The sequence below is a fragment of the Canis lupus genome, chromosome 36, assembly GCF_048164855.1.
Source record: "Canis lupus baileyi chromosome 36, mCanLup2.hap1, whole genome shotgun sequence".
Classification (NCBI taxonomy): Eukaryota; Metazoa; Chordata; class Mammalia; order Carnivora; family Canidae; genus Canis; species Canis lupus.
Window position 1 is genome coordinate 5,668,139 of NC_132873.1, and position 25,216 is coordinate 5,693,354.

At 49.1% G+C, this 25,216-nt stretch overlaps 1 protein-coding gene and 1 long non-coding RNA gene across 8 annotated transcripts; one reads left to right on the plus strand and one right to left on the minus strand.

Moving 5' to 3' along the window:
• Positions 1-253: 253 nt before the first annotated feature.
• On the minus strand, positions 254-23,553 carry PLCD4 (phospholipase C delta 4). Of its 6 annotated transcripts, none has more exons than XM_072813349.1 (18): positions 23,003-23,553; positions 18,729-18,772; positions 18,426-18,584; positions 16,874-17,102; positions 15,267-15,396; positions 14,454-14,685; positions 9,578-9,779; positions 8,418-8,562; positions 7,652-7,804; positions 4,764-4,955; positions 3,609-3,704; positions 3,306-3,462; positions 2,864-2,980; positions 2,459-2,631; positions 1,769-1,904; positions 1,293-1,442; positions 1,107-1,214; positions 254-830 (listed from the first exon to the last, which is right to left on the minus strand). In XM_072813349.1, exons 2-17 carry the CDS (start codon positions 18,748-18,750, stop codon positions 1,108-1,110), a joined length of 2,400 nt encoding a protein of 799 aa, XP_072669450.1. In that variant the 5' UTR covers positions 18,751-18,772; positions 23,003-23,553; the 3' UTR covers positions 254-830; position 1,107. The 6 variants fall into 6 exon arrangements, with proteins under 6 accessions (XP_072669450.1, XP_072669449.1, XP_072669448.1 ...); XM_072813348.1 differs by having other exon boundaries at positions 254-900; XM_072813347.1 differs by lacking the exon at positions 23,003-23,553 and adding exons at positions 19,752-19,857; positions 21,540-21,686 and having other exon boundaries at positions 254-1,214.
• LOC140625784 (uncharacterized) lies at positions 21,198-24,699 on the plus strand. 2 transcript variants are annotated; one of them, XR_012025103.1, is made up of 3 exons: positions 21,198-21,891; positions 22,183-22,319; positions 23,742-24,699. It is a non-coding gene; the product is annotated as an uncharacterized lncRNA (long non-coding RNA). The 2 variants fall into 2 exon arrangements; XR_012025102.1 differs by lacking the exon at positions 21,198-21,891 and having other exon boundaries at positions 21,905-22,319.
• The last annotated feature ends 517 nt before the right edge of the window (positions 24,700-25,216 follow it).

Consider the following 25,216-nt stretch of genomic DNA (forward strand, 5'->3'; position numbering starts at 1 on the left):
AGGGAGGACTGCCACCCACTAAGCCTCCTCCTGGAAGCAGCTTTGATTCAGCCGCCGGCCTCAGCCTGGCTCAGCAGCTGCACCAGAGTTAAAGTACAGATAGCGTGAGAGGCAGAGGACTCGAGGGGGAGGGGAGCCAGGAAGAATCTCGGATCCAAGATTCTGTGAGTACCTCACAGGGACTGTGTGATTAATCATTTAAACTGGGACACAAAAAAATAAATAAATAAATAAATAAACTGGGACACACCGGGAAAATGAAAGAAGGTACTTTTAGTAATTAGTGAGGACAGTAGGCGTAAACCAGGACTATTCAGGCAGACTTGGGAGGGCTTAGATCACATGAGCCTTTGTCTCCTCCTTTTGCCCTTAGAAGCCATACTTCTGAGCCCTTCTATGTAGCACGTAACATGCAGGGGGGCCCTGGAAACCTCTTATTTTTCTGCCCTTTCCCTGCCCTCCCCAAATGTCCCCCAACCTTCATACCTCCTCCTCTGGCCCAACAATGACAGACCATACTCCAGCCAAACTGGGGAGAAAAGTTATATTTATACAGGTGGGGCCAGGGCAGAGCAGTCCAGTGGGGACTCAGGGCTGTTCTCTTGAGTCACAGTATAGCCTTGGGGTCAGGTCTCCTTCCCCAGCCTTTGCCTGGGGAGCTTTGAGGCTCGATTTATCTTTCCCTTGGCTCTGGGCTTTGAGGAGGTCAGGGTGGAGGGGATGATGTCTCTATGTTCCTTGCTCCAAGCCCTTCTCTGGGCCTCTAGCTGCAGCCAGCCTTTGAGCCAGGATAAGAGAGATTAGTCCTAGATTTAGGTATGGGATTGAGCCTATGGCAAGAGGAAGAAAGGAAGTCCAGTGTCGAGTATGCAGAGGAAGGAGCAGAAAAGATACCACAGACTTGCAAAAACAAAGAAAGGGGGGGAGAGAGAGAGAGAGAGAAATCAGGTCCTAGATTTGCCTGTTAAGGGTGAGGTCATATTGTGCTCAGGAATGCGCAATCCCAAACTTGGTTTTTACCACCTGTGTTTGCTTTCTGGAGCATCCTTCTGGGTTTTTCTTACTATCTCAAGCCAGCACACCCACCCTTCCCACGAAGTGCCCACCTTAGCATTCATCCCCCTCCAGCCCTTCCCGGATGTTGATATGCACGAAGATGGAAGCTGGGTGGAGGCTGGTGCCATCCTTGGAGAGCAGGTGTATGTGGCGGTAGCCTGGAGGAGGGCGGGAGGAGAGCGTTAGGCGGGCAGCCAGGGCTGGGGTGTCGGCCAGGGGATGAAGGACTGGCCCACCTTGCTGCATGCAGGTCCAAGGTAGTGTGTACTGCCCGATAAAATCATTTCGGGATTTCCAGTTGTAATCCTTGACCACGAAACGCAGCAGGGCCAGTTCAGGCACCAGGACCCGGAAGCATAGTGTCTGCCCCCAGTATGGATTAAAACCTGGGGTGGGACCAAAGGGAGAGACACCGTTGGCTGCTTTAGGCGCGTCCTGGGTAGCTTTCCTTGTGTTCTCAAGATTTTCACAGTGATCAGCATTTTACAAGTAAGGGAACTGAGGTCCAGGGTGGGTGGGTAAGCAACGTGCCCAGGTCACTGGAGCTCGGAACTAAGGGGCCCAGATCCACAGCCAAGCCGTCCAAGCCCTGACCCTTTGTCCTGTTCCACACTGCCTCCCGTGTTGGCGGGTCAGGGGTGGGGACAGAGACTGTGCTCCAGGGAGGGCAGCGTGGTAGGGAGACCGCACCCCTGCCACCACCCGGCCTCACCGTTGTTCTCCACGTAGCTGGTCTCTTGCCGGGTTGTGTCCGGGCGGACGCCAAAGATCTCTACTCTCACCAGTGGATCCACAATGGACCGCTCTTTAGACATGTCCTCCTTGGGGAGTTGCTGCCCACTGATCACCTGCAAGCAGACTCTGGAACCTCACCAGCTCCTGTTCAGCCCAGCCCCCCTCCAGCTCGCTCTTACCCCCACCCCTGCCCCTGCCCCAGGGGGAGGAGGGGGTACATAAGGCCTGGCGCTATAGCTTCGGGGTTTGGGTAATATATTCTCTTCTAGTAAACTATCTGCAATTTAAAATGCATCGGAGTAGAAATTTAACAAGGTTTGAAAGCAGGTATGTTCTGCGAGCCCTTTCCAGCACTGACTCTGCCCCGGACATTGTCGTAGGTACTTTAGACTCAAGATCCCCACACCCCAGTGATGTGGGCAGTATCGTTGCTCCCATTTTGCAGGTGAGGAGCGTGAGGTTAAGCAACTTGCCCAGAGTTGCACAGCTAGTGAATGGGTTTGAGCCTAGGCAGCTGGCTCCCAAATTCATGCTGTTGCAGTCAGGCTATCCCCCCTCGTGAGGGGTTCTCCGCCCATTACATTCCTGCCTGGCCCAGCCTCCTCTTCCCTCGACTTCTATCCTGGCCACCCTGGGTTCTTCCCCACGGTTTCTCTCTCCCCGGTACCTGGATGAGGAGGGTCTGGGCTCTGAAAGGGCTGACGGGCCTCTCAGGGTGGAAGGAACTCTGGGCATCGCGCAGGAAGTCTGGCTTCAGCACATAGCCGCAGCCACCGTTCTGGCGGAAGAGCCCGTCACAGATGTCCATCTCCAGCCCCGCGGTCTGCACGTTCATGGCCACTGAGGACCCCAGGAGAAAGGAAGGCAACAATACATTTCAGGAGCCATCTAGCCCTCTTGGGGAAGTAAGGAGACGTACTGGGTATAACAGGGCCTGCTGGGAACACCGCCATAGATTGCAGCTTCCTTAGCCTAGCACACTTTGAGCAGCCCCTGGCTGTAGTGCTGGGGCATGTAACTTCCCACCTGTTGCTCTTTGACTCCCTCCTCCCTGTCCCTGCTGCCGCCTCACCCATCTGGCAGCCTGCATTCCAGAGTTCCTGGGGGTTGTAGTTGGACGAATCCGTCCTCAGGCCACTGGGATACACACGGCTTAACTGCCAGGCGTTGTGCTGCACGAACTCATTGCCTGTAAAAGGTATAGTAGGGAGATGGCCATGGGGTGGATTCTCCCACTTCCCACCTACCCACTTCACTCTCGCCCCAGCATCTCCAGAGGCCGGCTCCAGAAAGCTGCACCGTGCCGTTCCATCCTGACCGTCTCCCCAGCTGTCCTCCGCCTGGAGCCTTGAGCCCACTCCTCAGAGCTCCTGTCCCTGTGCGTGCTCTGAGGCACTGCTTAGCTCCCTCACCCCTCCTTGGCCCCTTTGCCCTCTTTCTTGGGACTCTTCTGCCTGCCAGTTGCCTGAACCTACCCCTCCAGCTCCCTCCCTGGCCCTCCCTTTGGTCCTGACCAGCCTCCTTGATGAGGCTCTTGGCCTTGGTTTCAGAGAAAGATGATGTCTCATAGAAGCGGTAGTGCTCCCTCGAATGAGTGAAGCTGTGGAATGAGACCGACTTCAAGTAGACAACCAGGGCAGAGAGGGATGGGCACAAGATGGGTTTGGATTTCTGGAAAAGGAGAAAATAGAGAGGAAGATGGAATTGAATCCTTGGCCATCTGAGAGGGAAAGAGCCAACAGCCAGGATCTGAATTTCCCAACCCGACCTAAGCCTCGGCCCGCTGCCTCCCCTTTGCATTCTCCCTCCTGCCTCACCTGCTTGGGAAAGAGGAGGGACTTAGGCTTGGAAAAAGGAGCCTGAACCATAACCTCACAACAGGTAGGCGGACAAAACAGCGGACACATCACAACCTGGGGATGGGAATGGGAATAAAGGCAGTCTACATATCCTGATGGCTCGGTTTCCAGCCTCTGCTCTACTGTTACTTTTTGGGTAACAGGTTTTTTCATGATTATTGGTAAGCAGAGAGGTGTCATCCCCTACCTCTTGTCTTTTAAAACAAATTAATAGTATATTTTGGTCAAAATGTACACAAACCCAGACAAATAATGTTGAGGTGTGCAAATGGCCGTGGAAGTCACGCTGGAAGGATGTGAGGCTCCCAGAGTGATACATTTACATTTGTCTCCTGAATTCCCATTTCCTTCCCTGGACACGGTAGCAGGTTAGACACCAGAGCCCCAGAGGGGACGGGATAAGCTAGAAGTTAGTCAGCTAAGTCAAGGGTGTGCACAAGAAGGAGAAAGGCAGACTTCTAACCAGGACTTTTGGCAGTTCCACCAACAGCACAGCACCCCTTCCCGGCAGGGAGATGGGTCACTTTAGCACAGCCTCCTTAGAGTCTTCACGTTACTCAACAGTTTCTGCTTCTCCTTTTGGGCTATTTCTGGCCCCTTCTCAGACTCACCTTTTCCAAGAAACTTCCTCTAAGCCCATTTTAGATGAGGTCACAGCAGTCACTCCAGTAAGCTCTACTTGCCCAATGCAGTAGGCAGGGCACCCTCTCTCACTCACACAGACACACCACGGTGGTTTTCAAACTGGCCTTTTAAGGGACCGAGAAGTACAAAGATGTCTCAGGAAGCAACGGGGGATGCAGTTGAGAGCCAAATGGGTACTTCAACTAGGATGGCTCTGCAGTTACCTGTTGCATACACAGAGCTCCCATATAAGATTTCATTCAAAAACTATTTCATGGCCCAAAGAAGTTGGAAAGCCACCACAATCTATCTATCTAGGACGATAGATGGTGATGCCATGCATTCATCCTTACACCCTTTTTATTGGGGGCAAGGGGCATTTTGCTCCTCGGCCCCCTGCCCTGCTTAGCTCTAGTCTCTCCACACGTGAGCACAGCTTATGGTACAGACCAACCATGCTAGAGTGGAAAGATCACTCTCCTGGCCCACCTTCTCCTTCTTTTTGTCCTTACTACGTGGACTCAACTCCTGGGGCTCAGACTCCAACTGGGCCTCTGGCTCTGGGTCAGCCTCCTGCTCCCCCTCCAGTTCAGATTCTAGCTCCTCCTCTTCCTCTTCCTCAAGATCCTCCTCAAGTGTCCTTAACTTCTTCCCCTTCACCAGGATCTTCCTCCGAAGCTCCTGGGGACAGAAATGAAGGGGCTTGTTTACCAGTCTGCTCTGGGACCCTCCTGGGGGCCATGCAGCTCCCACTGCTCTCATGGGACCACCTCAAAGGAAGAGGAAGTGAGTGGCCAGATGTCTCCCCTGGGCAGCTGCTTCATGCATGAACCAGGGATTCCCCGTTAGGCCAACTTGTCAAATCTCTGTCCATTTGGAAAACAATACAAAACAGAAAAAAAAAAAAAAAAAAAAAAAAAAAAAAAACAGAAAATACCTCACCTGACACATAGAAATTCCTCCCAGATTAAAGATTTCCATGCAAATATAAAGAATATGAGTATTAGAAGAAAATAGAGAATCTTCTTGAATGATCTTCAAGTGGGAAAACCATTAGAAACAGGAGATGAGTGTGTGGGTGGCTCAGTTGGTTAAGTGTCTGACTCTTGGTTTCAGCTCAGGTCATGATCTCGGGTCCTGGGATAGAGGCCCATGTCGGGCTCTGCTCTGGCGAGGAGTCTGCTTGAGATTCTCTCCCTCTCCCTCTGCCCCTTCCTCCTCTCTCTCAAAAAAAAAAAAAAAAGAAGAAAGGAAGGAAGGAAAGAAAGGAAGAAAGAAAGAAGAAAGAAGGAAAGAAAGAAAAAGAAGGAAAAGAAAGGAAAGAAAGAAGAAAGAAAGAAAGAAAGAAAGAAAGAAAGAAAGAAAGAAAGAAAGAAGAAAGAAAGAAAGAAAGAAAGAAAGAAAGAAAGAAAGAAAGAAAGAAAGAAAGAAAAGAAAGAAGAAAGAAAAAACAAGCCTGAGATGAAAACTCAGAAGACAGGCAGCCCGGGTGTCTCAGCGGTTTAGCGCTGCCTTCAGCCCAGGTCGTGGTCCTGGAGTCCCGGGATCAAGTCCCATGTCAGGCTCCCTGCATGGAGCCTACTTCTCCCTCTGCCTGGGTCTCTGCCCCTCTCTCTCTCTGTCTCTCATAAATAAATAAATAAAATCTTAAGAAAAAAAAAAAAGAAAACTCAGAAGACATAAAAAGGACTCGCAGATTTGACTACATAAAGCTTAAAATCCTCTATGGGGCAGAAGATGCTGTAAGACAAAAGCAAAGACTACAGAAATTTCCCAAAGCATCAATATCTTTAACATTTAAAAATTTGTTCTAGGGTCCCTGGGTGGCTCAGTGGTTTAGCGCCTGCCTTTGGCCCAGGGTGTGATCCTGGAGCCCCAGGATCGAATCCCACATCAGGCTCCCAGCATGGAGCCTGCTTCTCCCTCCGCCTGTGTCTCTGTCCCTCTCTCTCTCTCTCTATGTGTACTGTGAATAAATAAATAAAAACTCTCAAAAAAAAAAGCAGTTTTTAAAAAAATTAAATAAATAAAAATTTGTTCTAGACCAAGAAATATTATAAACCCCAATAAAAGTGGGTAAATAATATCAATTAATTCTAAAGAAGAAAATATAGACTTCTTTTTGAAAAAATTAACTTTTTTTTTTCACATTTGCCACTATGAATCTCTTCTTACTGGAGTTATTTGTGGCCATTCTCTTACACTGTTGGTCAGAGAGTAGTTTGGGATTGTTTTTTCCCAGAGGGTAACTTGGCAATAATAATAAAAATATCAACATGCAAACTCTTTAACCCAGCAATTTACTTCTAGGAATCCATCTCAAAGAAAGAGTAAATGGGGCGCCTGGGTGGCTCAATCAGTTAAGCACCCGACTCTTGATTTCAGCTCAGGTCATGATCTCAGGGTCATGGGATCAAGGTCCATGTTGGGCTCCTTGCTCAGTAAGGAGTCTGTTTGAAATTCTCTCGGTCCCTACCCTCCCCCCACACACACCTTTCCTCCTCTCTCTCTCTCATTCTCTTTCTCTCTCTCTCTCAAATAAATAACTAAATCTTAAAAAAAAAAAAATAGAGCAAAGAGACAAAGCTGTATGACAAGTGAAAAATTACCAGCAACCAGAATGTTTACCACTTATTGGTTGAATAAATAATGGTTCATAACAGAAAATGGAATACCACAGAGCCATTAAAAAGAAAACAATTATACATGAAAAGACATCCATGATATATATTACATGTGAGATATAAAAGGGATATAGAAAGTACCCCCATGTGTTTTTAAAAGTATAAATATAGGGATCCCTGGGTGGCTCGGCGGTTTGGCGCCTGCCTTTGGCCCAGGGCGTGATCCTGGAGACCCGGGATCGAATCCCACGTCGGGCTCCCAGTGCATGGAGCCTGCTTCTCCCTCTGCCTATGTCTCTGCCTCTCTCTCTTTCTCTCTCTGTGACTATCATGGATAAATAAAAATTTAAAAAAAAAGTATAAATATATATATACACATATATGTTTGTATAAGCATTTACAAAAATCTATTGACAGCTGTTGGGGAGAGGTTGAGATTATGGTCGGGGATTTCCCTTTCTCTATATTGTTTCTTTGGTCTACAACAATTATGAACTATCAGGGAACAAAATCAAGATATTTATACTGAAAAAAAGAAATAAGTAAATAATTGATTTAAAATTTAGAAAACTACAAACAGTTGTGCATTCAATTGGATTTTTAAAAAATTAAAGTTGTCTTCAAGGATATTAAAGAGCAAGATGGTCCCAGTAAGAGTGAGAGAAGGGAACAGGAGGGACATGGAAGAAGGAGCCAAGGTAGGGAGGCTACGGAAGCCACCGTAGAGCCAGGGCTGGGGGAACAGGTGCATACCTCAGGTGAGGGCAGCTGAGTGGGCAGCAGCCCGTCCAAGGTGGTGCTCAGCAGCTGCTCCCCCAAGATCTCGGTCAGATGGCATGCCATGACCTGCTGCTGCTCCCAGCTGCAGTGGTTCTCCAGGGACAAGATGACCGGGTATTCGGATGTCTGATGGGGAAGGGAGGGAACGCTAGAGCCAGAGTTCTAAAGCATGCAACCTCCTTGCTTCTCCAGACCTTCCCTGGTGACTCACTCAGCTGAGTACCCTGATTGCTAATCCCCTGTGGCCCTACTCTGGGTGTCAAGGAGGTCTTGCTGGGTCTGGGACCCCCCTCACATCTAAAAGTCACTGTTGAGATCCCAAATCTCAGACCTATACCAGGCGTGACCCAGCTTCCTCTGGGACCTTTGAGTTTTTAGGCTCATACTGGGAAGGTGAGGTCATTCCCCTTATTATGTGTTCATGTTACATTCTCACCTCCAGACTCCTATCGTCCTCCCAGCGCTACCCACCCCTTTCTCTGTCTCCTTAGGCACCCTCTCTGAGATGGGTGACAATTGTTAGAAGCCATAGGTACTGATCTCTACCAATTACCTCTAGGACTACTCACCCTTATTCACAATCTCTTACTATTTGCCTGATGCTTCACAGTTAAAACTTTTACATCTGTGCCATTTGATATAAAGCCCCCTGCATCCATCTACTTTCCCCAGATCCAGAGCCAGCCATCTTCCCTCAGATCATCTTCCCTCACCAGTATGCCCATCCCAGGACTCCTACCTGGAAGGCATACTGTGCTACAGTGGCCACGACATCTTTGAATGGGATGCGGGAAGTCAGGGTGTGTCCATGGTAAACAATAGGTTCCCCGCTAGGTCCATCCCATATATCCACCTCCACGCAGCGGCACCCCCTCTTCAGGGCCCTGCAAGAACCCCAAGCCCCCAGGGACACAGAGGTCAAGGTCTTATCTTCCATCTAGGGACCCTCTCCCCACTCTGGAGAGAACAGTGCTCACTGACACTTCAAGCTACATCTCCGTGGACCCTTCTCTGTCCACTGGATACTGCTACGGCTCACACTACCTCCACCCCCCCATCCTTCCCAACTCAGTCTTCCTTCAGCAAGTCATTACATACTGCCTCATGATGCTCCTGGTGTTCTGGTTGTATAGCATTCTGCGACACCTGAGTTAATTGAACTCTCAGTAATTTTGTTATTTGTTTTTAAAGTAATCTCTATGCCCAGCGTGGGGCTTGAACTCATGATCCTAAGATCAAGAGTTGCATGCGCTACTGACTGAGCCAGCCAGGCGCCCCTCAAACTCTCAGTAAATTTACACTTTATTTTCTCTACTAGACTTCCTAGGGCAGAAACAATATGTTCCACTCATCTTTGTATACCCTGAAGCTACTAGTTTAGTTGCTGGCACTACAAAGATATCTTGACTCTTCAATCGAACCCATGATTAGCAGATACCACTTATTAGCTATTAACACATGGATTATCTCATTTAATCCTCACAACTCAGAATAGGCATTGTTATCACCTCTATTTCAGTGATGGGGAAACTGAGACACAGAGAGGTTAAATACTTAGCACCAAAGCACCAAGGAAGAGAACTAGGATTTGGCCTCAAGGAACCTAACCTCTATGCTGTACTGCCTTCCATGTAACATTTAGTTTACTTATTTGTTCAAAATAAATCTGAGTTCTGAGAGAGTTCCATAGCCCATAAAAGGGAGAAAAGTCCCATTCATCCGTAGAGTTTCAATGCTACTCTCCTGTCAGTCTTCAGTGTCTCCTCCAAGTCTCTCAGGTACCCAGGAATCCTCAGCCCCAAGCCCCCCCCACAACGTCTTTTCAACCCGTTATCCACGGATAGCACAGATGGCCCCTTCTCCTGAGCTGCAGCCTTTCCCCCTTCCTTCCCACTGCACCGTATATATCCCTCGACGCTGCTCTGGCCATAAAGCTGGTCCCCCACGAGGTAAGTGTTGTGAGAGGAGTTGATGTAGTAGTTGTTCAGGGGTTGAGTCATATCCTGGTAGATGGGGAGGCAGGTCGGCTTGAAGATATCTCCGTCCTTTGAGCAGAGGTAGCTGAGGAAGCCATCCATGCTCAGCACATGTCGCAATTTACCTAAGATGTGGCGGGGAAGGCTAGGGTAAGAAGCTGGGCGTGAGAGCATCCCAGCACACCTCGAGCCGTCCTTCACCTCACCCCCCTCCAGGGTCCTACCTTTCAGATGGCGTCCGCTCTCAGCCTCCAGATCCCAAATGTGCCCTACCCACTGTCCATTTCAATCATCTCCACCCTCACAGACAGTTAAAGCTACGAGGAGAATCATTAAGGTCATTCCAGTCCAGTGCTACCCAACAGAACTTTCTGCAATGATGGAAATGTTCTGTTCTATGCTGTCCAGTGCGGTAGCCTCCAGACACATACGGCTACTGAGCCCTTGAGATGTGGCTGTGTGACCAAAGAACTGAATTTAAAATTTTTATTTTAGTTAATTAATATTTTACGGCTTTTATTTGTTCATTCATTTAAGTAACCTCTATGACCAGTGGAGGGCTAAAACTCATGATCCCGAGATCAAGAGTCATGCTCTTTCAACTGAGACAGCCAGGCACCCCAATTTTTATTTTTTATTTTATTTTTTTAAAGACTGAATTTATTTTAGAGAGAAAGAGCACATGCTCACATGTTCAGGAGCAGGGGGAGGGCAGGGGAAGAGGGAAAGAAAGAATGCCAAGCGGACTCCATGCTGAGCACAGAGCCCGGCCCCTGAGGCTCAGGCTCGACCCCACAAACCAGAGATTATGACCTGAGCCAAAATCAAGAGTCAGAGTCTTAACCAACCGAGCCACTCGGGTGTCGTGTTAAATTTAAATTGAAATAGTCACACTGGGCTGGCACTGGGGTGGCATAGTCGGTTGATCACCCACTCTTGGTTCTGGCTCAGATCATGATCTCAGGGTCTGATCGAGCCCTGGGTTGGGCTGTGTGCTCTCCACGCAGCGTGGAGTCTGCTTGTCCCTCTCCCTCCACTTTAGCTCCTCCCCCTCAATCGCTTGAGTGCCTGCTCTCTCTCTCTCTCTCTCTTAAATAAGTAAATAAAAATCTTCAAACAAAAACCTTAAAAAAGGGGCAGCCTGGGTGGCTCAGCGGTTTAGCGCCACCTTCAGCCCGGGGCATGATCCTGGAGACCCGGGATCCTGGAGACCCGGGATCGAGTCCCACATCAGGCTTCCTGCATGGAGCCTGCTTCTCCCTCTGCCTCTGTCTCTGCCTGCCTTTCTCTCTGTGTGTCTCATGAATAAATAAATAAATAATCTTTAAAAAAAACTTTAAAAAAAGTCACACAGAGCTCATTTGTTACCAAATTGGACAGCATAGTATTCAGTGTAAAGGGTTAATTTTATATATGGGGAAACTGAGGCCCAGAGAGAAACAAAGTCAAAGGCTTGCTAGTGACACGACCAAGGTGCCTGTGTTTTATTCCCTGGGCTATGGCTGCTGCCAACTGTGACCTGAGGGTTTCTTCCTACCTACAATCAACTCCCATGTGGTGTTTCGAAGAGTATTTGCCCAGTACACCCTTGGACTACACTCTCTCTGAGGGCAGGGCCCTGTCACTCCTGCCATAGCCCTCACCCATCTCAGCATGGGCTTCATGCAATACCAACAACGACAATGAATACTGAGCACTTGCTCTCTGCCCAGGGCGTCCCATGCAGCACCTCAGTGCTCTCACTGACATGATGAAGTAGATCTTATATAATCTGCCCTGAGAGCTTAGGTAACAGGGAGGAGCTGGGATGTGAACCCAGGCAGCCAGGTGTCTGGGCCACGGCCATCCCACTGTGCTGTGCAGTCTCACCGAGGGGAGCACTGCTGCAGGGGACTCCTTTGGGAGGAACAACAACTTGACCCCAAGGCCCAGCTTTGTAGCTCCAGCTCTGACAAAGCCTCCAGATGGTGGAGAGTGTCAGGAAGTCAGGCAGGAAGTTTTGTCCTTGACACTAATAACCTAAATTGGGACAGTAAAGCCACAGTTGCCAGATACTTTCCATGTGCGTCATTTCGTTTGGTCACCAATTATTTTACAAATGAGAAAATCAAGTCTCAGATAGGCTAAGCCACTTGCCCAGCGTTACTCAGTAAGAAGCACACTGGGGCCTTGAGCCCTGGTCTCCTGGCGGATGCTGCGCTCTGCAGCCAGAGTAGAGTAGCTGACAGCTGAGCGCAGGAAAGGGGACAGCACCCAGAGGGGCTGGGGGTAGAATTAATGTAACTGATGTCTACTGGACCCTCCACTGGAAATAGAAGATCTGATTTCTTAACCCTCATGCATTCTTCTATTTACTCTTCTGAGACGATTGCTCTATATCCCCTTTTCTTCTCTGAGCACAGACATGTATCTGGAATCAGTGATTCTGGCCCTTTCCTTGTCTGTTTGACTCGAAGTTCCATGAGTGCAATGTCCTTGTTGGACCTCCTGCTGCATCTCTGGGGCTGGGTGCTGGCTGCAGGTCCTGGCCCATTCCAGGGGCTCAGGAAGCATTAGCTGCAGGAGTGAGTGAGTGAATGAATGAAAGGAGTGGCAGTTGAGATCCATGAAACGTGCATCCCTTGTCCAGCTCTCATTCATCTCATCTTTCTCTCTCTTTTTAAAGATTTTATTTATTCATTTGAGAGAGAGAGAGCACGCACAAGCACACAAGTGCAAAAGCAGGGGGGAGTGGCTGGGAGAGAGAGAAGCAGACTCCCCCCACTGAGCAGGGAGCCTGATGCAGGGCTCAATCCCAGGACCCTAGGATCATGACCCGAGTTGAAGGCAGAGGCAGATGCTTAGCTGACTGAGCCACCCAGGCGCCCTTCATGCATCTCATATCTAATCCTCATGCTCCACAGAGGTACTAAGGGTCAGGTGACCCATGTTTGAATCTCATTCCTCCTCTCATTAGCCACTGGCTTTGACCAAGTCATTTGATCTTTCTGAACCCTAGTTTTCCTCTTTTGCACAAATGACTTAATAATGCAAACCACTTCACTGGGTCATTGGAAGGATGAGAAGAGAAAAAGCAAGTAGAGATGTTAGCACATTATGAGATACTTAGCCCAGGCCGAATAAGGATTATGCTTTTGATTTACAAGGTTGTAGTGAGGCTAGATCAAGTAAGTGTTGTGGAAGTGCCTTGTAAATCATTTATTATTAATGTAAATCCCTCGTATTCTGAAGGAAATGGAGGGCAGGAAAGTGTCTAGTGAAGGGGCAAGGAGAAAGTTCTGAGGACAGAGAGGGCATATTTGAGCTGTGCTTGCTAAAAGTTAGATGACTGGCCTCTTCATCATCCCCCTCAGCCAGGGGCTGACTAGCTTCCTGGCCAGGGAAGAACCACTTGGAGAATCTGGACAAAGTCCAGGAAGGCACAGGGAGCCGGCATTCAAAGAGGCAGCAGGGGCGTGTGGGTGGCTCAGTAGGTTAAGCATCTGTCTTTGGCTTAGGTCATGATCTCAGGGTCCCGGGTTCCAGCCCCACATCGGGCTCCCTGCTCAACGGGGTGCCTGCTTCTCCCTTTCCCTCTGCCTCTCTCCCTAGGCTGTGCTCTCTCTCTAGCTCACTCTCTCTTTCAAATAAATAAATTTTTTTAAAAAAAGATTTTATTTATTTATTCATGAGAGACACACAGAGAGAGGCAAAGACACAGGCAGAGGGAGGAGCAGGCTCCATGCAGGGAGCCCGACGCAGGACTCGATCCCGGGTCTCTAGGATCACACCCTGGGCTGAAGGCAGTGCTAAACCACCGAGCCACCCAGGCTGCCCCTCAAATAAATAAAATCTTTTTTTAAAAAAATAAATAAAATCTTAAAAAAAATTAAAGAGGCAGCAAATAGGAACCATGAAGGGAGCTGGAAGAAAAGGAATCCTGCACTAAAGGAGAAGAAGCCAAAGGGAGAGGATCAAGGAGCTTCCTTTCCCCAGTGGGACAAACGCTGAGATCAGTACAAACTTATTCTCAAAGTGAAGCATGAGCTTGGTGGAGGAAAGGGGACTTAATGGGATGTTCTTCGTCCTACGAGATCTAGGGTTATGGAGGAGACTCCTGTCTTATCTGGATAGCAAAGGGCTGCTCTCCTTCCCAGGCAGTAGTTGAATGAGATGAAAATTATTGTGCAGGGGCTGGGGTGGGGGTAGACTCAGCCTTCCCTGAGTTTGGCAGTAGGAGGCTTATCTCTGAGTCTTTTTTTTTTTTTTTAATATTTATTTATGACAGATACAGAGAGAGAGAGAGAGAGGCAGAGACACAGGCAGAGGGAGAAGCAGGCTCCATGCACCAGGAGCCCGATGTGGGATTCGATCCCGGGTCTCCAGGATCACTCCCTGGGGCAAAGGCAGGCGCCAAACCGCTGTGCCACCCAGGGATCCCCTATCTCTGAGTCTTTCTTTCTTTTTTTTTCTTTTAAATATTTTATTTATTTATTCATAGACAAAGAGAAAGAGAGAGAGAGAGAAAGAGAAAGAGATCCCTGGGTGGCGCAGCGGTTTGGTGCCTGCCTTTGGCCCAGGGCGCGATCCTGGAGACCCGGGATCGAGTTCCACGTCGGGCTCCCGGAGCATGGAGCCTGCTTCTCCCTCTGCCTGTGTCTCTGCCTCTCTCTCTCTCTCTCTGTGTGACTATAATAAATAAATAAATAAATAAATAAATAAATAAATAAATAAATAAATAAAAGGGCTGCCCTCTCTGGGTCTTTCTACAGTCCCCCTCCCTACCCATGTCCAGTGCCCCTCCACCCTAGCCCTCTTACCGCTCTCTGAGGGCTCATAGCGGTCGATGAGTTCCAGAGCAAGGTCAGGAGCTCGTTCTCCTTCTTTCTGCTCCTCTCGGAGGAAATCCACAAATTCCAGCAGGGTCAGCTTCTGCCCATCAGCCGAAAAGTTTTCAAACAGCTCCTGCACCTCAGCACGTTTAGTCAGCGCCTTATAGAAGTCTACAAATTCTTCTCCTTCCAGGGTCCCAGAATGGGACGTGTCTGCTGTCTGCAAGTGAGGGTTTAGAGGATTGTGGAAAGTCCTTTTAAGAGCAAATGTTATATGGTTTTGACCTGTCCTGTAAGGGCAATCTCACTGACAGGTGGATACACACATATTTCCACAAAATTCCCACGGAACTCCTGACAGTTAGTGTTCACAGAAGCTGCTTCGGTATAAGTAAAAAGAAAATTGCAGCCGTACTATTTGCTACTAGAGAAAAATTTCAATAGAAAGAGTTAAATGCCCCAAGTGCCTAAAAGGTCAAAAGATCCCTCCTCCTATTTACTCACATTCCAGTTAGAGATTTTAATCGTTACTAGGCATCTGTGAAGTTCTAGCCATGGACCAAGAGGTCCTTGAGGTCTGACATAGTAACCTATGGTTGTTTACCTATATAAGATTATGAATTATCTTCCTAAGAAGACTGAAGGGTGAGAACCACGCCCTACACTTTCCATCTAGCCTGGCAGAGTGGTAGGGCAATAGGAGAGATTCAATAGAGTGATGCTTGGTAGGGCCTGGGTACCTCTGGCCAAGTGAGAACGTGGCCTTGGCTGGCTTCTGAAAATCCTTCTCCAAAGACTCACTTGGAAAAGATGGAAGGCATATTCTTGATCCATTTCCACATTCATCAGGTGCAGTAATCGCTGGACTTCTTGGAAACTCATCCGACCATCCTGGTTCTTGTCTCCACGCTGGAACCAGTCACTCAGCCATCCAGGTGCAAGTCAAGGCAAAAGCACTGTGTCTGTGTGTGCGTGTGTGTGTGCAAGTTCAACCACTGACATCATCACCCCTATCTTTGCTGCATCGTCTCTCCTCCATGCCAATGCATTTTCCACATTAGCTTCCAGAATTATCTCCCCGAGCACTAATCTATCTTGTCTCTGCATGGCTCAGTGCCTGCAGGGCCCTCCCTGTTGCCTGCAGGAAGAAGCTCAAGTTTCTGAACCTAGATTGAAGTACACCCAGGGATCCCTGGGTGGCTCAGCGGTTGAGCGCCTGCCTTCCGCCCAGGGCGTGAGTCCCACATTGGGCTCCCTGCATGGAGCCTGCTTCTCCCTTCGCCTGTGTCTCTGCCTCTCTCTCTCTCTCTGTGTATCTCTCATGAATAAATAAATAAAATCTTAAAAAAAAAAAAAGAAGTACACCCATGATCTGGCCCCCACCCAGCCTTTTCAACACACCTGTGTCCTCCCCGTACCTTAGCCAGCCTTAGCTACCCCCAGCTCTCCGTGTCCCGCTCTCTCTCCTGCTCTTCAACGTCCTATCTCCGGGCCTTTACTCATGCTGTTCCTTCAGGCAGGAGAGCCTTCCCCTCCTCCTTTCTTTTTGTATTTGACAGAGAGAAAGAGAGAGAGAAGAGACAAGCAGGGAGAGGGGCAGAGGCAGAAGCAAACTCCCCTCTGAGCAGGGAGCCCCATGCAGGACCCCAGGACCCTGAGATCATGACCTGAGCCGAAGGCAGACACTTAACTGACTGAGCCACCCAGGCACTCCCCTCTCCTCCTTTCTTTATGTTCAAATTCTACTTTTCAAGGCTCAGCTCAAATGCAACTTCCTTCCTAAAGTTTTCTCAGAAATCTCTCAGCTAGAATTAACTAATTCTCCTTCCTTTGAACACCCACAAACACTTTCAGTCCTGTAACACTTCTAGGGTACTTAGATTACTTACCACAATTCCATTTTCTCCACCGACTAGAACAATGCCTGAGTCTCACTAATCTTCGAACCTCCACAGCCTGGCATGGTGCCTGATTCATTCTGCTTAATAGATGGTGAATGAATGAACGAACGAACAAATGAATAAGTGAATGACCTGGCATGGAAGGTGAATAGAGTCTAGGAAGCCTGAATGAGACAACAACACTAAGGCTGCTTCCCAGTCCTGTGGTAGTTAACAGCCCTGGGATCTTCTGTTGAGCTCTCAAGATCTTTGCCTCTCGCCACCCCTTCCACCTATCCTGAAGGGCCACATTTCTGTCCACACTCTGCCTGGCATTGTTCTTGCCATCCCTAGGCTCCATTCACCCTTCCACATCTTTTGCCTCACTCTAGCCTCAGCCGCCCTTGCCCATCCCATCTGGACTCCTGGGTCTCCGTAGCCCTGCATGCCCCCACCTGTCTCTAGCCCTGCAGCATCTGGCTCCTTCAGTGACCCCTGACCCCCACTCTGGCTCCCTCCTGCTGATACTGGTCCAGCCGCTCCTGTTGGTCCATGCCGTTGACAAAGTCCATCAGATGCCAGAGCCCCCGCTTCCATACCTCGGCCTCCTCGACACTGTTGGCCACCAGGTCCAGGTTGGCACGGCGGCCGTGGAAGATGATGGTGAAGCCCCGCTCCAGGGGGAACTCCTCTGCCAGGCTGCGTAGCAGCTCAGACTCATGGCCCTCACGTACTGTCTCCACATCAGAGATTGAGACTACCAGAGAAGGAAGAAGTGGGTCATGGAGGGAGAGGATCCACCAGATTGCAAGGGCAAAGGGCCAAGGACCCTTTGTGAAGCCATAGGGAGGAGGAACCCCAACCTCCACAGGATGGATGAAGCCCCCAAATACTTGGTACAGAGAGACACAGAATCATGACCCCGGAATTCAGGATGCCCCATGAGCCACTGCCACTTTCATAGGCAGCATGGCAAGGGGCCTATGCTGGAATTGACAAGACCTGGCTTTGGGCCGCCAGCTGGTAGGGTGACACAGACCAAAATGACTTCGGGCCTCAGTAACCCTTGTCTGAAATAAGGGATGGTCCCATCCATAGCCTGTCCACGTCACAGGAGGACGGGCGGGGCTGACAGATGGAAATGCACTTTAAGATAGAAGCAGTTACACCAAAGCATGGTATGTCCAAGTCCAAGTCCCCTGTTCCAGGTTTGAGGGCTTCCTCTTTCCAGATGTCTAGGAAAGGGCCAGAGAAATTCATCCATCCTGCTTTCCTCAGCTGGGGTGCTGGGGATCGTGAGCTTTGATTATGTCTCTAAAGCAGACTTTCTTGGATGTGTCCTGTGATCAATTTTTTAGAGGGATCATAAAGCGTCCGTCTGGCTGACAGGATGCACATTGTGGTGCTGCATTTATGGTATTTAAACATATTCATCATAATGGCTAATTTAGTTTCCGGTCCCATGCTAAATGCCACCGAGTCCCTGTAACCTTCTGAGCAGGTATTGTTCAATCCCCATTTTGCAGATGAGGAAACTAAAGCATAATTGAAGCAATTTGTCCAAAGCTACTCAGCTAGAAAGTGACAGAGCCAGGGCTTTAATCCAGGCTGTCTAAAGCCTGAGATCATGCTCTCACTATGATAATAAAAAAATATAACCTAGGATTTATCGAGCCTCATTATGTGCCAGGGCTCGCCCAAGCAGCAATTGAATCCTCATAAATAGACTTAAGAGGCAAGTACTGTTATAACTTCCATTTTGTAGGCTCAGAGGTAGACACAAGAGGGGTCGTGCAAGGACGCATTGTAGGGATCCCTGGGTGGCGCAGCGGTTTGGCGCCTGCCTTTGGCTCAGGGCGTGATCCTGGAGACCCGGGATCGAATCCCACGTCGGCTCCCGGTGCATGGAGCCTGCTTCTCCCTCTGCCTCTCTCTCTCTCTCTCTCTCTCTGTGACTATCATAAATAAATTAAAAAAAATTTTAAAAAGGACGCATTGTAGACCCTGGTACCTCCTCTGCTGGGCTCTTCAGAGTCCAATCCCCCCAGTGTGCCCACCCCTAGCTATCCACACGACTCACAGGTGGGCTTGGCATTGCCTCCTTCCTGCCGGGCATGCCAGACTGTCATGCCATCATCTTGAAGTCTGAAGTATCTTAGTTTCTTCCAGCATTTGGATCTCACCTTGCGCATCAGCATGCCCTTCTGCATCAGCATCAGGTCTTGATTGATAGGCAACCCTGGGCCAGGAAAAGAAGGGGCTGCTGGCTGGGTGGCTGGCAGGAAGGGTGGAGGGCCTAGGAGGAGCTCCTGAACAGGGGGCCAGACTCCTCCCTGTCCCTGGGCTGTCTTCCCAAGCCCTCCTCTCCTGCTGGGGTACTCACGGCTTTGCATCAGAGACGCCATCACCAGCTGGTGCTAGAGTCACCTGGAGGAGCAGGGAGGAGACAAAGGGTCTGAGTTAATACTGGTGATCTTAGAATAACGGATCAGAGGAGGAAGAGAAGGAAACCTGATGGCCTATGATGCACCAGGTGCTTCATCTACATAGCTTTTAGCTCTTTTTACTTCTAGTTTGAGTTTGGTGACTTTGAGGCTTAGAGAGGCTAAGAACCTTGCATCAAACCATATAGGGATTCAGAATTTAAAGCCAAATATGTTTGATTCCAAAGGGTCTGCTGTTTCCCACAGCCATCTCCAGAGAGGACTATACCAGGGCTTCCTAATACCACACAGTCCGCTGGGTAACCTGTGTCATGCGCCTCAACCTCCATCTTGCTGGCTGTCCTCTTTCAGAACCTGGAATGTCTCTACATCCTAGCCTTCTCTTCCCCCGGTGGAATCACCCCAGCTTCTCTATCTTGGGAGCCCTCTCCATATTCCCACGCAGATCACCCAGCTCCAGAGGGGCCAGGCCAGACAGGTTCTTTTGCCTCTTCCATGACACTCAGTGCCATACTTGCTATGTAAGCCATCTTCTTCTGCCTTCACGCGGTAAAGCACATTTTTATACTCCTTGTATAAGTTACACAGTCTTAGAAATGCATTTTCAAGTTTTCTTTGCCTCTTGAGAAAGAGAACCCTCTTTAAGATCCAAGCTAATTTAGGACTTGGTTAAATTGTCTTCATAGGTAACAACAAATTTCCCTTGAAAAGCACCAGAAGACTCGACAGGTAGCCACATTGATTTTAGATCCGCCCCTCTAAGAAATTCTCAACTCTTGACCAAATCATTCTGGAACTGACAAAGCGCATGAAACAAAGCTCTATGCTTTGTATAAGCAAAGGAACTGCTTAGAAATGTTGTATTTTTTAATCGAGACATTTGAATTTTTGACAATGATGAGCATCTAAAACATGAAAAGCATCTCTAAAGCTCCATTAGAACATTGTGCAGTTCAACTCACAATGAGCTATATCTCATACATGAAAAACAGAAGTCCACAAATGTGATGGGACTTGTCTGAGGTCACTCAGCATCTCAGTGCCTGATCTCTCTCGAGCTGGGAGAGCCTATAAAGTTATCCGGGGGTGACTAAATCTTTAGGAAAAATGTAGAGGTCACTGAAAATACAGCTCCCCTGGCTGTAGGACCTAGGGAAGGCTTTCTAGAGGAGTAGCAATATGAGGGTGCCCAGAGGGAGAGGGCAAGGCTGAGAGCCAGTCTGTACCTAAGTGGGAAAGATGACTCAAGAGAGATAGAACCCTGCGACAGTTCCAGAAATCAAAGGTTTTGCTGGCTGAGACTGAATATAATGAGCCTGGGTGAGACCAGAAGAAGCCTCTGGCTGGATGAAGGGACCCAGAGTGCTTCACGAGAGGCAGAAAAGCAGCTCCGCTTTCTACAGCAGAGCTGCTTTCCTGCCTGGTGATGTAGTTTGGAATCTAAGGCTTACAAAAACCGAATGAAGACTGAAGTAACAGGTCCCCAGATGCTAGCAGAAGGAAGCTCTGATCCCATTTACCAATATCCTGCCTTATCTCCTCTTTGAATTTCAGCTCGCATGTCTGGGGCATAAGAACCATGGGATGAGGTGGATCTCCGCCCTGGGAGAAGTCAGAATTCTCTTTCCTTACTCTTGTGTCCAGGAGCTTCACAATCATGTCCTGAAACATGGGAAGCCTAAGCTCAAGTGCTGGGACACCCCTATTTTGGAACCTATCTTCTTTCAAACAAGCCTTAGAAAATTATTTTATGCTTTTTGTCAAACTCTTCCAGCCCCAGGGCTTGGCATGCTCTTCCAATCCTGCTCCTATTCCTGCCTCACTATTTTAAATCTAGATCCAGGGGACATGTGGCCATGTGAGGGCCGATTTCAACTCAGGGAGCCACAGAATGTTAGAGCTGGACTTCATTTTATAGAGAAGGGCTAGAAAGATTGGCTGAACTGCTGGAATCATTGAATGAATTAGGTGGCAAAGGTGGGACTAGAACCCTGGTTCCTTATGACCAACTCAGAGATCTCACCAAGGCTCTGCCCTTAGAAAGGGTTTTCTCTAGGGGGGCCTAGGGGGCTCAGTTGGTTGCGTGTCTGACTGTTGGTTTTGGCTCAGGTCATGATCTCAGGGTCATAGGATTGAGCCACACGTTGGGCTCCGCCCTTAGCAAGGAGTCTGCTTGAGATTCTCTTTCCCTCTCCCTCTGCTCCTCCCTCTGCCCTCTCTCTCTAAAATAAATAACAAATGAATCAAGAAAGAAAGAGAGAGAGAGAGAGAGAAAGAAAGAAAGAAAGAAAGAAAGAAAGAAAGAAAGAAAGAAAGAAAGAAAGAAAAGAAAGAAAGAAAGAAAGAGAAAGAAAGAGGAAAGGAAGGGAAAGGAAAGGAAAGGAAAGGAAAGGAAAGGAAAGGAAAGGAAAGGAAAGGAAAGGAAAGGAAAGGAAAGGAAAGGAAAGAGAAATCCTTTCTTTCCAAAAGAAAACTTTTGGTAGCAGGTTAGAGCAGGGCTAATAAACCGATAAGGGATGTGGATGCTTTGTTCCCCCTACTTTGTCATTCTCTGCCCCCACATGTCCCAGTTCATAGCCTAAAGAAAATTTCTTCCCATTTGCCTCCTCTCCCCATCCCGAGGTCTTCCCTTTCCTTTCTCCCAGCTCACTCCTCTCCCCTGATCCCATTGGCCTCCCTACTTGCTCTCTGGTCAGCCTCTCTGCGCTCTCCTCTCCTTATCCTTCTCCCCGACCCCTCTCTCCCCTCACCTCTTCCTCTTTCTTTGTCCTCTAATTCCCAATAGGTCGGTTCTCGTCCCCTGTGGGGATTTTGAGCCTAGGGACCAGGAACAAGGAGGACACTCAGGAGCACACTAGGGAGCATACCCCCTCCATTCAGTCTCCCCTCCCCCGTATCCTAGGAGACTGACCCTAAGGAACACAGGGCCCAGAGAATGCAACCTAGAACCCAGGGGTTCTCTAGGTCTGGTGTTGCACCTGGCATCTGAAGACAGGATGGGAAGGATGGTCACAGCTGATGCAGGTGTAGTGACAAGGGAAGGGACAAAGGATTGGGAGTGGGAGCAAGAGCAAGAGGTGAAGAGCAGAAGATGAAGACTGAGTAAGAGATTGGGTCTTAACTGTTCACTCCTAGATGAGAACGTGGAGATCCTCGAGGACACCTTTAGAATACAGAGAGAACAGAGACACAAAATAAGGGGGGAAGTGGTCAGGGCTGCCGAGTAAGATTTGGGCCTCAACTTACAGGTGGCTTATTGTCACCTGGGGATGGGCTTTGGGAGAGTTGCCAGTAGTGCCAATGGCATTACAGTGAAATTCAGGGTGTCTCAGGTCCCTCTGGGGGGCAGGAAGGAAAAGAATCATTATGTCTACTCTTCTTGTTTCTGAGCAGGATCACTGAGTGACCTCATTCATATAAAGAGGACAGAATGGCTCCGGTCATAGGTCATAGCCCCCAGAATGTTAGAGCTCGAAGACTCTTTTACAAGTCATCTAATCCAGAGGTTCCTGGCTGTAGGATCTCCCTAGGTAAAATAGAGATCCTCAGCGCGCATACCACCTACCCGCCACCCCCACCAAATCTACTAGATCAGAATTTGCAAAGATGGAGCTCAGGAATGTTTATTTTCAAGAAGAGCGCCTAATACACATGCAAGCCTGGGACACCCCACATTCCCATCACAGACAGATCAGGGAGCTGCTGTCCGAAGTCACTTAGCTAACGGTAGAGTCAGGACTAGGAGCAGGTGCTCTTCCCAGCACAGCATTAGAGCATGCCCACAAACTGCCCCGGCCCATTAAGCAGGCTGGGAACGGATACAGAGCTCAAACCCGGGCTCTTTCTAAGGAAATCTCATAACTCTCTCAGTCCTACACTCTTCCCTGGGTCTTCGGTAACCCTCCACGTTCTGTTACTGAATCTATGCTAACATAGGGCTGCTCCAATTCTCTGTCTTCCCTTGCTAGGATGGGGCTCACTTCTGAGAGGGAGCTAAGGGGTCCCCCCCTATGAAGGGGTGACTGCCACAGCCAGGAAGAAAACTGTCAATCAAAGGGGATGAGCTAGAGAGAACCAGGAGGATCTGATAGGGCTAAGGAGTCCAGGGTACAAGTTAATCAGAGTGGATAAGCATGGAGGGGACAGCGGTAGGGACTGGGGCAGGGGGTGCACAGCTTGGAGCAGAGGCTGCCCAGAGCCTCGGGGCCCTTACCGTGGGCAGGATAGCAGTCCTGTGGCTGTGAGCTGTGCGATGCTCTCTCCGGTGGGACGAGGGAACCCGGCCGGGCTCCTTCTCTCCTCGCTCGCTCGCTCGCTCGCTGGCTGCCTCCCCTTTTCTGCTGCAGTTTTCTGCTGTGACCGGCTGACTTGAAGCCAAAGGGAAGGAGTAGGGAGGGGGAGAGGTATGAGGTCTCTCCTCGGTCCAGCCCTTCCAACTCTTAAAGGCCCAGGACACTGGTCAACGGGAGTACTGGGGGAGGGGTGGGTGGAAAAGGATTAGAAGAGGAGGAGCCTGGCTGCCCTTCGTCTTGATGCCAGCTCTCACTGACCCCAATCCTGCAGCAGCGCCCAGAGGGAAACCCAAGGAGTGTCCGAGTTGTGCGGGCGCTCCGTGAATCACTGCTTTTCAGTCCGCACGGCTTCTCCCTGCATGTTCTGCAGCCGTGTTTGCCCTTATTTCATCTGGCGCCTTTCCAGTGTCTGTTCCACCAGCCTCGCAGGGCACTCAGTCTAGCTCTGTGGCACAGGGAAAGGAAAAGAGAAACAGGACGGGGAAGGAGAAAGATGAGAAGAGAGGGAGGGGAGGGATGATCTAAGAGGGCAGAGGGACAGGCTCGTATCTCTGTATATTTTGGGCCCTCGCTAAACACCGGAGGAATGCATACATAAGTGCATGAAGCAGTGCACTTGTTCTTCCTTTGCACGAATGTGTTCTATGAACATTTCTTCAGCCCCTCCAATGTGCAAGGACACGCGTGCGTGTTTATCAAGATGCGTGCAGAGATGACGTGCAGATGATGTCGTGGTACTGTAAGAATCAACGGCAAAAAGTGGAGCAGAGGATCGGAAAGACACCCAGGGGGGAAAGAAAGGTGAAGCGGTTCTTGCAAGGTCAATGAACAGGCAGCTGAAATAGCGAGACTGAGGCAAGGAGACCAAGTCAAGGAGAGGAATATAGGGGATCGTAAGAGGCTTCATGATGGTCCCATACGTCACACTGAGACTGAGACCCAGGGAAGTCTAGGCAATGTCCTGGGCTCACATGTCAGCAGCAGAGACAAACAGTCCCTGGCACTCCCCCAAACATTGTGAGCTGAGACCTACTTTTGCTCTGCTTTGGAAAGACTGTGGGGTACGGAGCTTTCTGGACCAGTGGACGGGAGTCAGGCCGTTGAGGGCACCAGGCACAGCCCTGGACTTGGACTTCTGTGGATCCTTTCCACTGAGATGTGTTTTGATCATAAGCATAGAAGGAACTAACTGTATGAAATGATGTGATTTTAAGTGTGCTGAGATCTACCTCTCATGGCTCCCCCGAACACCCCTTGAGTGCCTAATAGTCTACCATCGGTGATTATTTATAGCTAAACCTTTAGTCCCATTAAAATAAAATCCTCCTAAGTGATTACCATAAATGTCAGGATTGTGGTGACTTCTGGGAGGAGGGAGAATTGCGATAGGATCGGGCACATAGGGGACGCCTGGGTGGCTCAGTGGTTGAGTGTCTGCCTTCAGCTCAGGGTGTGATCCTGGGGTCCAGGGATTTAGTCCTGCATCGGACTCCCCGCAGGGAGCCTGCTTCTCCCTCTGCTTGTCTCTCTCTCTCTCTCTTTCTCTCTCTCATGAATAAATAAAATCTTAGGGGAAAAAAAAAAAAAAGGATTGGGCACATAGCTGGCTTCTGAAATAGTTGACCAAGTTCTATTTCTAGTCCTGGGTGCTAACAAGGGTTTCCCCTTTATAACTTACTCAAGGTAATTTTTTAAAATTTTATTTTATTTTTAAAAAATATTTATTTGACAGAGATAGAGAGCACAAGCAGGGGGAACAGCAGGCAGACGGAGAGGGAGAAGCAGGCTCCCCGCCGAGCAAGGAGCCCGATGTGGGGCTCAATCCCAGGACCCGGGATCATGACCTGAGCCGAAGGCAGATGCTCAACCTACTGAGCCATGCAGGCACTCCTCAAAGTACTTTTTTAAAAGTAATTTTAAAAAAATTTTTTAAAGTAATTTTTTAAAAGATTTTATTCATTTATTTAGAGAAAGTGCATGAGCAGGGGGAGGGGTTAAAGGGAGATGGAGAGAGAAAATCCCAGGATGATTCTGCTGAGTGCAGAGCCCAATGTGCAGCTGGATCCCAGGCCCTGAGATCATGCCCCCAGCTGAAAATGAAGAGGCACTGGTCCAACCGACTGAGCCACTTAGGT

Coding starts and splice junctions, on each gene's coding strand:
- PLCD4 (XM_072813349.1), bottom strand. CDS start 18,750: ATGGCGTCTCTGATGCAAAGCC. Junction 17,103..18,425: donor AGGCAATGCCAAGCCCACCT/GTGAGTCGTGTG, acceptor CTTCTCTGGTAG/TCTCAATCTCTGATGTGGAG. Junction 4,956..7,651: donor CTCAGCTGCCCTCACCTGAG/GTATGCACCTGT, acceptor TTCTGTCCCCAG/GAGCTTCGGAGGAAGATCCT.